Source organism: Armigeres subalbatus, unplaced genomic scaffold, assembly GCF_024139115.2.
Source record: "Armigeres subalbatus isolate Guangzhou_Male unplaced genomic scaffold, GZ_Asu_2 Contig1714, whole genome shotgun sequence".
Classification (NCBI taxonomy): Eukaryota; Metazoa; Arthropoda; class Insecta; order Diptera; family Culicidae; genus Armigeres; species Armigeres subalbatus.
The window spans coordinates 73269-90282 of NW_026942522.1; the positions used below are offsets into that span (position 1 = coordinate 73269).

The 17014-nt window shown below is 42.0% G+C and overlaps 1 protein-coding gene across 2 annotated transcripts; it reads left to right on the plus strand.

Annotated features, from left to right (window-relative positions):
- The first annotated feature begins 2776 nt into the window (after window positions 1–2776).
- Window positions 2777–16808, plus strand: LOC134203242 (tetraspanin-13-like). 2 transcript variants are annotated; one of them, XR_009977543.1, is made up of 6 exons: window positions 2777–3077; window positions 3341–3508; window positions 3605–3814; window positions 4027–4152; window positions 4476–4726; window positions 16222–16808. XR_009977543.1 is itself a non-coding variant. In XM_062678120.1 (5 exons), exons 1-5 carry the CDS (start codon window positions 3018–3020, stop codon window positions 16318–16320), a joined length of 663 nt encoding a protein of 220 aa, XP_062534104.1. In that variant the 5' UTR covers window positions 2781–3017; the 3' UTR covers window positions 16321–16808. The 2 variants fall into 2 exon arrangements, 1 of the variants encoding a protein (XP_062534104.1); XM_062678120.1 differs by lacking the exon at window positions 4476–4726 and having other exon boundaries at window positions 2781–3077.
- The last annotated feature ends 206 nt before the right edge of the window (window positions 16809–17014 follow it).

A 17014-nucleotide genomic window follows, 5' to 3' on the forward strand; every position in this document is an offset into this window, starting at 1 on the left:
AAAATGTATGCAGAAACATCCAAAAACAGTGATTTGCAGTTGGACAGCACAGTTTACGATCAAGAACCATAATACTCATTCAGTTCTTGTAGAATTAAATACAAAATGTTATGCTGAAAACCGCGAGAAGATTATAGTTTATTAGGCAAAGATATTAGCATTTTACTGGAGTGTTGTAGGGGTGAATTTATTTCTCAGATAAAAGGTAAAAGAAACGAAATTTGCTCAAACCCCACTTCAGAGAAATGCTAATAACTTAGCCGGGCAAACTCTAATCTTCTCGCGGTTTTCTGCATAACATTCTGTATTAAATTCTACAAGAACTGAATGAGTATCATGGTTCTTGATCGTAAATTGTGCCGTCCAACTGCAAATCACTGTTTTTGGATGTTTCTGCATACATTTTTCCATATAAACTTCCAACAAGTTTAGCACCGTCCAAACATTGACCGATTTGGCTGAAATTTTGTCCAGAGCATCAGGGCATCAAATAGAACCGTATAAGAGGGCGGCCCATCAAAAAAATTGCAAAAAGTTTTTCCCATACTAATTTGAGCCACCCTACTGTTGGCACATCCTATCCTAGGGCCTAACATTTGCACGACTTTGAACGAGCATTGGGTGGATTTTTCAGACCGGTTCACACGTGCAGCACTTTTTCTAGCGTGCTTAGATGATGGCTTGTATCCATATAGTTTTGGAGTATGTTCGAGTTTAGTATAGATCTCCTTGAGTTTAACAAGTTCCTTCTCTGCATTTTTTCTTCTCTGCTTTTCATAATGGTAGGCTTGTAATTTGTTGTTCACTATATTCATATTTTTTTACATTGATTGGAGTTTCTCTTCCTTTGTGTGGATAACTACAGTAGCCGTTCGATAACTGCAAAATGTTTACTTTTCAGTTAACGAATGCCGTTCGATAACTGCAACGTATTCTAGACGTCAAACGGTTGTCAATCGACGTCAGATGCAATAAAAGTGCATCTGAATGTGCAGCGCAATGCAGCTGTCATTGAGTTTGACATCGGTCTGAAGTTTAGCGGTCCGATAACTGCAAAACTGTTGCAACTATCGAATTGCAGTTAAAAAGCATTGCAGTTAAATGACTTGCAGTTATCGAACGTCTACTGTACTTCCATATCATTTTTATATTTTTCCGTTTTCTTCTCTCTTCTCCTTCTCCTTCCGTTTCGTTTTCTTATTCATGTCTAATTTGACCGACTTGATCTTTTCCTACATTTCTTGGTTGTTCTTGTTTTATATCTCTCGGGTACTTTTTCAAAACGGCGTATGTCGGAAATTGTAAACAAACCCGTTTTCAACAGCATATGGCATCAAATTCATTTAAAAATGTGTATATCTTCAAAGCTACATGAAAATGTGTTTTTAAAAATGTAAATCAGTATTTTGCAAAACGGTGTAACATCATTGTTGAAAATATTGCACATACACCGCTTAGCAGAAAATGTGCTTTAAAAAGTTTTTTCGAACAACTAAATAGTTTAAAACGTGCGTCTGCTTGTACTTTTTCATCACTGATTTCAAAATTAAGCATGTTGCTTGAATTTTCTGATTTTCGTTAAGAAAAACATTTTACGTTATTTTTCTGCAGCAAATGTTGTTACGACGTGTTGTAAGTGCTGCAATTTTTTTGTCGCATGTGCGTGAAACGTTTCAACTTGACGCAACATTTCGACGTATCAACAATGCAGCGTACGGATCAGCGTAACATTTCGACGAAAGTAGCCAGACCTCGGTCATGCTGACGTATCAAAACGACGTATGTGATTTATCTGTTGCAGAACGTTGTAACATATATTTTTATCAAAATAACTAAAATGTTCACACGCAGTGCAGATTTCAGAGTCAGTGACGATGAACCTTTTCATAATGTATTGTTGAGGTGTATTCAATTGCAATAAAAATGATTAGTTTCTAAATAGGAATAAAAATGAAATCTGAAAACTTCCAAGCTCATTTTCTCAGCTTAATCAAAATGTTACATACGCCGATTTGAAAAAGTTCCCGAGCTGGTCTGCATACGACTTTTTATTCTGGTCTCTTCCACTATCTTCTTGGCCTCCCAAATGGTAGGTTTTTGTCAACTTTCACTTTGAGTATTACCGTTTCCTTTTTAACGCTGGACACTCTTGGAAACCCGCCATGCGCGCCTTCGCAATTCACACATTATTCCTAGATTATCACATAAGTCGTGATATTGGTCTCAACATTTACTGCATTTCTTCACAATAGTACGTGTAGCTCTTTCCAATATGCCTGAACTTAAGATTAAGACACACGAAACACCTCAACGGAAATGGGTACCATGGCCTTGTTTCTAGCTTTGCATAGCCCAATTTCATTTCTTTAAGGGGAGTTGGGCCTTTCGCGGTCAGAACGAAGATACCCGTAGGGGTTTTACCTTCGTCTCGCCCTTTCACAATTTGTCGGTGTCGCTTCCATGTTTCACATCAGAAAACCACTACCTTGCATGAGTTGAGTGTTTTATGCTCATATACGGTAACTGTTACTCATTTTTCACGGTGATAAAAATTCTACCGTCTTTGGTTGATTGATTGATTGATTGATTGATTGATTGATTGCGCCTTCCAAACCGTATACATTTATAGCAACCGCAGCAATATTTAGATGGTTTTGTCTATCGATATTTTTCCAGATTGATGTTTGAGCATCCCTATTTCCTGCATCAAATGACAGAACTTTCCTACCCCTCTGACAGTTGGTTTTGCTTTCTCAAAACAGGCACTCACACAGCCACACAGTCACAGTGTTGAGCCCGACTGCAAGTAAAGCAAAAGCATCCACAGGAAACTGAAGAAGGAAGTTTTCTCGAACGAAAATCGAATTTTCTCCAGCGTTGGAAATCAGAAGGGATTTGGAAATCAGCTGCTGTTTAAGAAAAAACAACTCAAAGAATAACCGTGACGAAGTGTTTAATTTGTGCAATCGTCAAAGCTAGTGATTTCATTTGAGAGACATCAAAAAAAATTCCCCATCATGTGTGGAGGCTTTCATTGCTCCAAAAATGCATTAATTGCATTGAACATCCTTTATGTCGTAAGTAAAAGTTTCATTTATTCAGATATTGACCTTTAATGCCAATTTCAAGGCTTTGATTTGCAATTCGTCAAAGAATTTAGTTGATTATCGACGTTGAATGTCATACTAACCGATTATGATTGGCGTACGAAGTAGAGAAAAAAATCGATTGTCGTAATAAACGAAACGCAAAAACTATTTTTATCCCTCGGCGAGCATACTTTGTTTTAAACTTCCGTATTAAATCGATTCTTATCTCCTGAAATGTTGTTACCCAATAGATGGTTGGCTTCCTGCTCATCGGCGTCGGAGTCTATGGCCGGGCTTCGTCCATCGTGACCAATCTGCCCATTATCGGCGGAATACTAGCCTGCGGAGTAATTCTGATCCTGATCTCGATTCTCGGCCTCGTTGGAGCTGTCAAGCATCACCAGGTGATGCTGTTCTTTGTAAGTAGCTTATCTGTTTCTACGCATCATTGATTGTTTGCGAAAGGATTATGAGATAACCATTTGACCTTCAACTCTGTCTTGTTTCCATTTCAGTACATGATCATTCTGTTCATGCTGTTCCTGATTCAGTTTTCGATTGCCTGCTCCTGTTTGGCGGTCAACCAGAGCCAGCAGCGTCAGTTCGCCGAGCAGGGCTGGTCCCTGGCGCCGATCGAAATCAAGCAGCAGGTGCAGGAGGAGTTCCTGTGCTGTGGATTCAACTCAACCGTAACCGACGATCATCTCTCCTGTACGGCGGTTGAAGTAAGTGCTCTTACAACCAGCTTCTGCGGGAATCTTTCCAAGCTTATGTGTGACTCTTCCGGCTTCTGGAAACAGTTATCAAAACTTCTAATGGGAACTCTTTCAGTTTCTATTCGAAGATTATTCAACTTCAGCGTTTCTCAGATTCTGGAAGAAGCTTGTCCAACTTTTGCAATCAACTTTTCTGATTATTGAAACATCTCACCTTTTAGGCCATATGCTGCCCGGGAGGTCTGAGTGGTTGCTCCTGCCCGCCATGTATGCCCAAGCTAGAGAGCACCATCGACTACGCATTCCGTTTGTCGGGTGGAATCGGACTGTTCTTCAGCTTCACAGAGGTACGTGTGAAATGGTTCCGTTTTGCCCTTCATTGTTCCCTTACCGTTCCGTTTCGGTTTGATTTCGGCCACGTCTTTAAAATTTTGGAAGTGGTCTTGAAAACTGATCCGAAAGTTTTCTCCGTTCTTTAACCGTTAGGATTGCATTCATTTGCGTTTTTTTGCGTTATTCTGGTTTATGATTTTCTCCTTCAATTTCTACCATCATCTCGTTTCATGCTGGCATGGATTGTTTACTAATACGATACGGCAAAACATTTTCGTTCCGTTTTATTTTGTATTGCTGGGTGCGTCTTCTCTTATCATACTTTCCCATGAAATAGTTTATCGGTGTCTGGCTGACCGTGCGCTACCGCAACCAGAAAGATCCCCGGGGTAACCCGAGTGCTTTCCTATAAGATTGGGACGATCCTGTGACGGAGCTCTAAGGAATTTGTCTGTTTTGGTTCATTTAGTTTGACTTTTTTTGAGTTTTGTATTGCTTGAGAGAAGGGGAGGGGAAAGCGCACCACTAGATCGATTGTTTTCGATTCTTCTTCGAATGGCGACCACGACAACAACGGCTATTTTGCTGGTAATTTTGATTCGAAAAATGGAAGTTCGTCTATCATGCCTCAATCTCTACTTGTCCCCCGTTGCTTCTATTCTACGTGCTGTGTGGTGTGATGTTGTTCTATTTCGATGGCTTTCCTATGAGCTCTATTGTTTTATGCTTTCAAAATTTTAGTTCACTGTCTCTTGAGCCAACTTTATTGTCCTACGCTGACTATTTGAAGCACTGTTATTTTTATTTCCTTTACAAGAATCATTGTGATGATAACTAACAGTTTGAGCATGAAGACGTTTAGCATACAGGTTGTAAAAATGAAAATCGAATGGTTTTGTTTTGCTAGAAGCTTCTAAGGATTATTCATAACTGTGCATTAACTGGTTCACGAGTTAAAAGATTCACAGAGATTTGTACCAGCACGTGAAGAAATTTGAGTAAAAAGTATTTACTCAATTTTATTGATATGTGCTATTGTATGAAACTCCAGGATGGTCCACGTTATCTTCTAAACGAACAAGAAGGAAATGAGATAGGTAGGATGATAAAAAAATCGCATATCTGCTAGAACTCCCAATCTTATTTTATACACTTTTCTTCTACTTCTTTCCTCGGATTTCTCCAGACGTTCCTTCTAGAGTTCTCCCAGGAATTATTTCTGAATTTTTCCCCAGGATGAACTCCAAGACGAATTCCTGGAGGAACTTCAAGAGAAATTCCTAAAGAAACTACCCTTGGAGGGAATCGCTGTGGGAGTTTCAGGAAGAATTCCTCGATAAACTACAGAAGAAATTCCTGAAGAAATCGCTGAAAGAACCCTAGAAGACATTCCTGGAGGCAATCCTATAGGATTTTCTGGAGGAACTTCAGACGATATTCTTAGAAGGAATTCCTAGAATATTTCCAGGATGAATTGCTCGAGCAACTCCAGGAGAAATTCTGGGAGGATCTCCAGGAGGTTTTCGAGATGGAATTTCTAGATGAATCCATGAGGAATTGCTGGAGCAACAACAGATGGAATTCCAGGAGGAATTCCCAAGTTCCTAAATTTTCAAGTTCCGAAATTCACAAATTCTTGAATTTCGTAATTTCTAAATTCATTAAATCCTAAAATTTTAAATTCCTAAACTCCTAAATTCTCAAGTTCCTATTCAACTCCAAAAAAAAAACCTAAATATGTTCCTAAATTATTTATTTACTAAATTTCCAAATCATTAATCCCAAATTTATAAATTTCTTAATTCCTAAATTCGGCACAATCATTTCAAAAAGGCGAAACTTTTTTCCTAAACAATAGATTTTTCCGTCGCTTGGCATTATATCCCCCACTGGGACCAGCTATGGCAGCTAATGCATGAACACGGTTTTCCGGATAAACTGACACGATTAATCAAAGCAACGATGGATCGGATGATGTGCGTAGTTCGAGTTTCAGGGACATTCTCGAGTCCCTTCGAAACCCGCAGAGGGTTACGGCAAGGTGATGGTCTTTCGTGTCTGCTATTCAACATCGCTTTGGAAGGGGTAATACGAAGAGCAGGGATTTGATGGCCTAATGCTCTGGACAAAATTTCAGCCAAATCGGTCAACGTTTGGGCGGTGCTTAACTCGTTGGAAGTTTATATGGAAAAATGTATGCAGAAATATCCAAAACAGTAATTTGCAGTTGAATGGCACAATTTACGATCAAGAAACATGATACTTATTTAGCTCTTGTAGAATTAAATACAGAATGATATGCTGAAAACCGCGAGGAGATTGGAGTTTATTAGTCAAAGATATTAGCATTTTACTGGAGTGTTGTAGGGGTGAATTTATTTCTTTTCAAAGGTAAAAGAAACGAAATTTGCTCAAACCCCACTTCAGAGAAATGCTAATAACTTAGCCGGACACACTCTAATCTTCTCGCGGTTTTCTGCATAACATTTTGTATTAAATTCTTCAAGATCTGAATGAATGTCATAGTTCTTCATCGTAAGTTGTGCCGTCCAACTGCAAATTACTGTTTTTGGATGTTTCTGCATACATTTTTGCATATAAACTTCCAAAGAGTTTAGCACCGCCCAAGCGTTGACCGATTTGGCTGAAATTTTGTCCAGAGCATCAGGGCATCAAATAGAACCGAATAAGAGGGCGGCCCATCAAAAAAATTGAAAAAAGTTTTTCCCATACTAATTTGAGCCACCCTAATGGTGGGGTGCAGATGGCGGACGGTACGTGGAGGAGGCGAATGAACCACGAATTGCATCAGCTGTTGGGAGAACCATCCATCGTTCACACCGCAAAAATCGGACGACTGCGATGGGCCGGGCACGTAGCCAGAATGTCGGACAATAACCCGGTGAAAATGGTTCACGACAACGATCCGACGGGCACAAGAAGGCGAGGTGCGCAGCGGGCAAGGTGGATCGATCAGGTGGAAGATGACTTGCGGACCCTCCGTAGACTGCGTGGTTGGCGACGTGTAGCCATGGACCGAGCCGAATGGAGAAGACTCTTATATACCGCACAGGCCACTTCGGCCTTAGTCTGAATAAATAAATAATAAATAATATTATTAGTTGGCAAACCATTATTATGCGACGCAAGTTACAAGTACTTGTAATTTGTTGACTTCTAACTTGTAACTTGTAGCTAATATTATGCTACAGGGCCCTGCTGGCCACAATGACATGGTCCTAGGGTGTCCGGAATCCGGTTTACTACTTTTACGGGGGGCAGCAGGGACTATGTCCAAGGGCTTGACGATCCCTCCCCAGGCCATCTGCGAGTTGTGGCGCCTGCCTAGGATGTGGTGGGGTTTGACAGTGGGCCCTGTTCTTCTTCTTCTTCTTCTTCTTATTGGCATTACATCCCCACACTGGGACAGAGCCGCCTCGCAGCTTAGTGTTCATTAAGCACTTCCACAGTTATTAACTGCGATGTTTCTAAGCCAAGTTACCATTTTTGCATTCGTATATCATGAGGCTAACATGATGATACTTTTATGCCCAGGGAAGTCGAGACAATTTCCAATCCGAAAATTGCCTAGACCGGCACCGGGAATCGAACCCAGCCACCCTCAGCATGGTCTTGCTCTTACCGCAAGGCTAAGGAGGGCCCTGTTAAACCTCTATAAAAAGCTGCATGTATCCGCAAGTAGGCTCCGCCAAAGCGACCGTGTGCCGCTCAAAGCGCACAAGCCCAAGTCCTGGTGTTAGGTGGGACGCTAAACAGCCCTGACACGATGGCCCTCCGGCGAGACAGGAGGTTTGCGCAGGCCCAATAAGTCGCCTGGAAAATCAATAATCACGAACAATATAAGAGATAATGCGACTCGATATAATCGGCAAAGACTGGCGACGAATAAAGGATCACGATTGGAAGCTTGGAACATGGAACTGCAAGTCGCTAGGTTTCGCAGGTTGCGACAGGATGATCTACGATGAATTACATCCCCGCAACTTCGACGTCGTGGCGCTGCAGGAGATTTGCTGGACAGGACAGAAAGTGTGGAAAAGCGGGCATCGGGCGGCTACCTTCTACCAAAGCTGTGGCACCACCAACGAGCTGGGAACCGGCTTCATAGTGCTGGGAAAGATGCGCCAACGCGTGATTGGGTGGCAGCCAATCAACGCAAGGATGTGCAAGCTGAGGATTAAAGGCCGTTTCTTCAACTATAGCATCATCAACGTGCACTGCCCATACGAAGGGAGACCCGACGACGAGAAAGAAGCGTTATACGAACAGCTGGAGCAGACATATGTCTGTATATACGATGGATGCCCACTGCGGGACGTCAAAATCGTCATCGGCGACATGAACGCATAGGTAGGAAGGGAAGAAATGTATAGACCGGCCATCGGACCGGATAGTCTGTACACCGTATCGAATGACAACAGCCAACAATGCATACACTTTGAGGTCTCACGCGGAATGGTAGTCCGAAGCACTTTCTTCCCCCGCGAAACTTTCCACAAGACCACTTGGAGATCACCTAACCAAGAAATGGAAAACCAAATCGACCACGTTCTAATCGACGGTAAATTCTTCTCCGACATCACGAACGTCCGCACTTACCGCAGTGCGAATATTGAATCCGACCACTACCTCGTTGCAGTATGCCTGCGCTCAAAAATCTCGACGGTGTACAACACGCGTCGAAGTCGGACGCCGCGGCTTAACATTGGGCGGCTACAAGACGGTAGACTAGCCCAAGAATACGCGCAGCAGCTGGAAGTGGCACTCCCAACGGAAGAGCAGCTAGGCGCAGCGTCTCTTGAAGATGGCTGGAGATATATTCGATCCGCCATTGGTAGCACCGCAACCGCTGCACTTGGCACGGTGCTCCCGGATCAGAGAAACGACTGGTATGACGGCGAATGTGAGCAGTTAGTAGAAGAGAAGAATGCAGCATGGGCGAGATTGCTGCAACACCGAACGAGGGCGAACGAGGCACGATATAAACAGGCGCGGAACAGACAAAACTCGATTTTCCGAAGGAAAAAGCGTCAGCAGGAAGATCGAGACCGTGAAGAGACGGAGCAACTGTACCGCGCTAATAACACACAAAAGTTCTATGAGAAGTTGAACCGTTCACGTAAGGGCCACGTGCCACAGTCTGATATATGTAAGGACATAAACGGGAACCTTCTTACAAACGAGCGTGAAGTGATCCATAGGTGGCGGCAGCACTACGAAGAGCACCTGAACGGCGATGTGGCAGACGAAGATGGCGGTATGGTGATGGACCTGGGGAACGCGCGCAGGACATAATTCTACCGGCTCCGGATCTCCATGAAATCCAGGAAGAGATTGGCCGGCTGAAGAACAACAAAGCCCCTGGGGTTGACCAACTATTTAAACACGGTGGTGAGGCACTGGCTAGAGCGCTGCACTGGGTCATTACCAAGATTTGGGAGGAGGAAGTTTTGCCGCAGGAGTGGATGGAAGGTGTCGTGTGTCCCATCTACAAAAAGGGCGATAAGCTGGATTGTAGCAACTACCGCGCAATCACATTGCTGAACGCCGCCTACAAGGTACTCTCCCAAATTTTATGCCGTCGACTAGCACCAACTGCAAGAGCGTTCGTGGGGCAGTACCAGGCGGGTTTTATGGGCGAACGCTCCACCACGGACCAGGTGTTCGCCATTCGCCAAGTACTGCAGAAATGCCGCGAATACAACGTGCCCACACATCATCTATTCATCGACTTCAAAGCCCCATATGATACAATCGATTGGGACCAGCTATGGCAGCTAATGCACGAACACGGATTTCCGGATAAACTGACACGGTTGATCAAGGCGACGATGGATCGGGAGATGTGCGTAGTTCGAGTTTCAGGGGCATTCTCGAGTCCCTTCGAAACGCGTAGAGGGTTACGGCAAGGTGATGGTCTTTCGTGTCTGTTATTCATCATCGCTTTGGAGGGAGTAATACGAAGGGCAGGGATTGACACGAGCTGTACGATTTTCACGAAGTCCGTCCAGTTATTTGGTTTCGCCGATGACATTGATATCATGGCACGTAACTTTGAGAGGATGGAGGAAGCCTACATCAGACTGACAAGCGAAGCTAAACGGATTGGACTAGTCATCAACACGTCGAAGACGAAGTACATGATAGGAAGAGGCTCAAGAGAGGTCAATGTAAGCCACCCACCGCGAGTTTCTATCGGTGATGACGAAATCGAGGTGGTAGAAGAATTCGTGTACTTGGGCTCACTAGTGACCGCCGATAACGATACCAGCAGAGAAATTCAGGGGTACATAGTGGCTGGAAATCGTACGTACTTTGGACTCCGTAAGACGCTCGAATAGAGTTCGCCGCCGTACCAAACTGACTATCTACAAAACGCTTATTAGACCGGTAGTTCTCTACGGATACCAGGTGCTCGATGCTCGTGGAGGACCAACGCGCACTGGGAATTTTTGAAAGGAAAGTGTTGCGTACCATCTATGGTGGGGTGCAGATGGCGGACGGTACGTGGAGGAGGCGAATGAACCGCGAGTTGCATCAGCTGTTGGGAGAACCATCCATCGTTCACACCGCGAAAATCGGAAGACTGCCGGGCACGTAGCCAGAATTTCGGACAGTAATCCGGTGAAAATGGTTCTCGACAACGATCCGACGGGAACAAGAAGGCGAGGTGCACAGCGGGCAAGGTGGATCGATCAGGTGGAGGACGATTTGCGGACCCTCCGCAGACTGCGTGGTTGGCGAAGTGCAGCCATGGACCGAGCTGAATGGAGAAGACTTTTATGTGCAACACAGGCCACACCGGCCTTAGTCTGATAATAAATAAAAAAGCTGCAAATAGGGCTTATCACGGACTTCGTAACCAGCTTAAGTCCCGTAGTCTGCAAACGAAAACAAAACTCGCACTGTATACTACTCTGATTCTTCCGGTGGCTTTATACGGCCATGAGACATGGACGTTAAAGGAGGCTGATCGGAGAGCTCTCAGAGTGTTTGAGCGTAAGGTGCTGCGGACAATACTCGGCGGTAAACAGGAGAACGGTATCTGGCGGCGTCGCATGAATCACGGATGGTACCAGGTGTATAAAGGGCTGGATATTATTAAGCTTATACAACACGGCAGACTACGGTGGGCTGGTCACGTTGTTCGTATGCCGAAAGAACGTCAAGCGAAGATAATATTTAGTAGAGAACCCGGAAGAGGCCGCAGGCTTCGTGGAAGGCCGCGTACACGATGGCTTTTTGCAGTTGAAGAGGACCTGAGGGCGCTCAATGTTCAGGGCGACTGGAAGCGATTGGCCCAGGATCGAGTCCAGTGGAGAAGGATACTCCATTCGGCGTAGGTTCATCGAAGAGCTGTAGCCCATCAAGTATCAAGTAAGTACAGGGAATCAATTTTTCTTGGATGAGCATGCGAAACAAGCGACAAAAGAGGATCAACGACAAAGCTTTGTTTTTGTCGGAGATAATAATGACAAAGATCCAAACATTTTTGTCAGCAACAAAAAAGAAGACAATTTTATTGCTAAATTTTTCTCCCGTTATTTTACGTTATCTTTACAGCAAATTTCGGTTTTATGCTATCTTAGTTTCTGCTTTTATAAAAATATTTGAGAATCTAACACTGATTACAAAAATAGCATCGTATTCTCGGGAATATCAGAGCATGCAAGGCAGACGATTCTTGTCATATTGTGTTCGGGTTCTGATAAAGGCTTGTTGTAAGGTGCGTTTGTCAGTAACAAACTCTGTTGATGACAAAGGGTATATTGTTAGGCGTTGCTCGAATATTGATTCCCTGAGTAAGTAAGTTTACTGTATTACAGTAAAATTTAGATCAATTTGCTGTAAATCAGTAGGGCAAATGATCCGATAGTCGTGGGTGCTCCTTTAGTTGCGGTAATGTTGTTTTCACAAAATCTACGGATTTATCGCAGCAACCCATATAGTCAATCAAACTGTTGTCCTGTCATTACATGAAATAACTGAAAACGGTTTGGATTTCCCTCAAAATTGGTAAATTATCACTGAAATACATTATCTTTTTCTCGTCTTTGCTCCAATAGTTGCGGTAGTGTTCCCATAGTTGCGAGTCCTATATAAAAGCAATGGGATGCGCAACTATAGGAACATGAATTAAAAAATATCGCAACTATTGGAACACTGCACCAATAATTGGAGGTATCATTTTAGGCAACAACGATGGATGGTGCTGCAATTTCGAATCTTTTCTTTTGAAGCATAATTAGTGACTATTCGTTTGCATATTTGAGGTAGGTGAAATGAAGTAGAGCCTTGGTGTAAACCGACAAATAGTGAGAGAACGTGCTTAGTTCCTCCACTATTGGGTCTTTTACCCTAACAGATTACTTTGCTGATATCATTCCAGTAAATCAAATTGCTGGATCATGAAGAGAAAATTTGGTGTGTAAGTGCCACATGTTCGATTGAAAACTACACAGAAAAAAAATCCGTGGTAAGAACAACTATCTTGTAGACTATACGCTCTGTTTTTAAAACCACTATGAAATTTAAGTAAATTTTACCATCGTTTCAGAGAAATTCTCGCTTAACTTTTCAAAAGGACCTAAGTAACATTTTTTTCATGAATTAATTTGAGTACTGCAATCAAAAGCTTTCATACTGATCTGTTGATTGCGCTATTCAAATTAATTCATGAAAAAAATGTTACTTAGGACCTTTTGAAAAGTTAAGCGAGAATTCATCACTGTTTCAGTTCATGTGACAACATTCTGCATGGGCCACAGTTGATTTTTACTGTGCGCATGGTAAAATCAAACGGGTTTGTTATCTGCTGAAAATCGTCTACGGTTACGGCTCCCAAACAGTATAAATCATTAGTTTTCTGTACAGTATGCCGGAAATCGGTCCATGTGCCCAAGTAGTGATTTACCCTATTTATTTCTCTTGCTCATTTATTAGAATCAAGGTTTTTAGAAACCGATAATCATAAAACGTTGTTTTATATTTGGTACTAGCTATACACGCAAAAAAATATTGCAGTTGAAACTACCATTCCGAGGGTTATTTTAAGAATATGCACCGACGATTTTCAGCAGAAAACAAACCCGTTTGATTTTACCATGCGAGCAGTAAAAATCAACTGTGGCCCATGCGGAACGTTGTCACAAGAACTGAAACAGTGGTGAATTTCTCTGAAACCATGGTAAAATTAACTGAAATTTCATGGTAGTTTAAAAAAACAGAGCGTAGTCTACAAAATAGTAGTTTTTACCACGGAACTTTTTTCAGTGTATGTACCCGGCTTTGCTGGGGACTGAAAAGAAAATTACAGGGCTGTTACAAACAAGTCGAATTCCAATCCGCGACTAGCAAATTGAAATATGGTTTCTAAAACGTTTTATAATTTTAAAATTTTTCAATATTTTTGCCTCTAATCTATTTTCATATTCGTCGATAGAAAACAAAATGAAAGAACATTCGCTTCAACCATATCATGAGCTACAGAAAATATATGTGCAACGTTGAACTATGCCCGAAAGAAATTCAATTAAAAAAAAAACATTTTAATCGATGTTGCACGCAACTGATGGTCTGTCAATTACCTCTCTATCGTTCAACCGACGATATTTGGATTTCTGAATGCCCCAACCATTGCATTGAAAGGTGATATTTGGATTTCTATGCAGCCTCAACCATTGAAAGGTGATCTGATCCTTTCTCACAAAAAGAAAGGTCGAACAATCCACAGGGATTTTCTGTTTGGCAGGATGGTCAAAATGTGGCATTCCCAAACTAGACCTCAATCCTTCAGTAGCAAGTTAATATACCACCGGAGAACAGCGCGCAAAGAAAAGATTACTGCGAGACACTAGAGGATGCAGATGAACTATATTTCCACCACCCTTAGAAAAGGAGCCATACGAAGCGGCAGGAACCCCAGGATTCCAGTCCTTAGGGAGAAGCCGGAACCATCGGGACCCTATCATCGCAATTTTTGTCTATTTTATTAGTGTTTTTTTCTCTACCAAATTTTATCCTAACAATCATTTTAATGTGACTTCCTATGTGTCCACTTAAACCAACATCCATATGACTATAGAAAGGTTATTCAAATATCATGTGTTTGGATCTTGTGCTGAATTAATCCTAAAATTAAATTGAGGGAGATCGCGATTTTCGCGAGAGTGTTATTATAAATCCGCGTTTTTGGCGACAATGTTTGATGGAACCACGATTTTCGCGACTGGAGGGGTAAATCCGCGACAAATCCGCGAAATTTGCGAAAATCGTGAAATCCGCGACTGTTGTAACAGCCCTGAAGTTAGGCAATTGAAATGTCCAATGCTGTGGCACGAAACCCACAGAGGTAGATCTACAGCCCAAGTAACATTTTAAGTTTTATTCCTCTCTTGGAATGGTTTTCAATGTCCAATGTCTGATGTCCACTATATGAGTAAGATATGACCAAGTGGCCCACTCTTGAAACCTATTATAAGAGTATTTGGAAACCCTTTTCAAGCTACCCGCAAAAAAGGGAAATTGGTTGCGGCAGCTGCCTGGAAAAAGAGAAGAAAAAAAACATCACAGAAAAATAATAACAAAATGGTTTGTAGATAAAAATATGACAACAACAAAATATATTTTTCAAGTTTTTTCTGAAATATGTATTCATTGAAATGAGCTGCGCGTTCAGTTTTATTGCGAAACCTAGTAAAAAAGGGAGATTGAGCACTATGCGCTGACAAAATTATGTAGCTCAGGGCAATACATTGGACATAATTATGACATCGAAATCCCAAATATCCACTTAATCTATTTATTTTCCTCACCAATATATTTGTGATTCTAACCATTTGCCAAAACAGATCTATTTTTATATATTTCTATGGCCCTTCTACTTTTTCAATAAACATCTTTCAAAAATAGAGAATCTTCTTCTTTTTTTTTAATGGCTCTACATTCCAACTGGAACTGGCCGACTTTTCAACTTAGTATTCTATTTGTAGGTATTTCCTCAGTTATTAATTGAAAGATTTTCTGTGCAATGTGTGGCAAGTACAATGGATACACTATGCCCAGGGTGCCGAGAAAGTTTCCAACCCGGAAACATCCTATACCGGACCGAGAATCGAACTCGCCATCTCCGGATTGGCAATCCTACGCCTTTGCTCGCAAGGCTACTGGAGACTCTGGTTCGAATTGATTCTGGAGGTTATGAGTTACACTGAATTGCTCGTTTTCTATAAAGACAACACCTTTCTCCATAACCTCCCACTTTCTCCAATGATCCTCCTACCTCCTTTATTATCTGCTCCTGAATTGCTCATTTTCTAAAAGCAACCCCTCTCATCCTTACCCTTCTCCTTTTTCCCAATAACCATCCCACTTCCTTTGTTACCTTCTCCTTAGGAAAGAGTGTTTGTACAAAATTGGTTGGAATCGGTCCAGGGATTCAGAATTTACTCTGAATTGCCCGTTTTCCCTCCTTCCAGACCCCTCCCCCTTTCCCAAATTTCCCTCCCATATGATCGTCTCAACCCCTCCCCTTTATAATTGACCCTCCCACTCCCTTCGTTAACTTCCCCTGAGGATAGAGAATGTATGTTCACAATTTGGTTGGAATCGCCAAGTGGTTCAGAAGTAGTTAGCGAACAGCAGTGTTGCACAGATCTATTTTTCATCCGCATTCTGGATTTTGCAACCGATTTCTAACATTTCCAGCTAGTTTGAATAAATTTAGACCGATGTCTCATGAGTTTAAAGGAAACTCAGATAGCTTCATCTTTCCTGACATATGATAAAAACTAAAAAAAAAAACAACTAACTCGTATGCTAAACGTGTTCATACCTGACGTATCATTAGGCCAATGCACCCTTCATAGTGAATCTCACACACAGAGATGTCGCCACCTTTTCCCAACCTGTGTCACGTTTTCTAGACGTCCCTGCTCCTATTGATCGTACTGTTTTCCGCATGGTTGTTAATTTAAGGCATCGTTCTTCAATTAGTTCCTAACAATAACATGTCTATTTTTTTCATTTCATCCTAAATGCCCTTAAAACAATCCGAACCCTAGATCATTGCCGTATTCCTGACCCGTCGCTATCGCAACCAGCAGGATCCGGACCACCTGCCGGCTAGGGCCATTTTTCCGCAAAGCAACTACGTGTACTAGTCAACTTGGTAGGTAAATGGAAAACGGTGATCCTATAGAGAAACAAATAGAACAGAGCTGATAGCTAGGAAAGGTTGGAATTGCCTAGGAAGTGATGAACTCGCAAAAATGGTGATGCGACTCGCTAGAATCCAAAAAAAATATATCGAATTTTTTCCCGTGACCACACTGTCGAACTGGAATAAAGAGAATACTCATTTATGTGGCTCCTAGCTAGGATTAACACACATTACAGGAAGAGGAATCGGATCACAAAAGACAACGGTTGTGCTAATTTTAATTAGTTCATTTTTTCCGCTTTAGTTTTTTTTAACTTTAGACTGACAGGGAAGAGGCGGATGTTAAACTTCAAATACGAGTGAATGAGTGTGTTTTAAGTTACGATGAACTTTCCAAGTCGAAACAACTTGTCATCATTATGATCTTAAGTAGGATTAAATGATTCCGTTTTTTTTTCATTTTTCTTATAACGGTCTCCAATTGTTGAACAGATTTATCCGTTCTAAACTAAAGAAAATATTGTGATAAGCTCCAAACAGGATTTATATCTCACCTCACTAATCTCCTTCATCTGCGCCAGTGATGCCATCTGTAGTCAGACTCATCTCGCGTTCGTGATGTTCGCCAAAATCTGGCGCTGCTTATGTTTGCACATAAAAAAATCTCGAAACTTTAACCGGTATATCCTTGTATC

Excerpts from the sequence above, each read along its gene's own strand:
- LOC134203242 (XM_062678120.1), top strand. The coding sequence starts at position 3,018 with ATGTGTGGAGGCTTTCATTGCTCCAAAAATGCATTAATTGCATTGAAC. Across the intron at positions 3,815-4,026 it reads TCTCCTGTACGGCGGTTGAA|GCCATATGCTGCCCGGGAGG; the intron begins GTAAGTGCTCTT and ends CTCACCTTTTAG. Across the intron at positions 4,153-16,221 it reads TGTTCTTCAGCTTCACAGAG|ATCATTGCCGTATTCCTGAC; the intron begins GTACGTGTGAAA and ends TCCGAACCCTAG.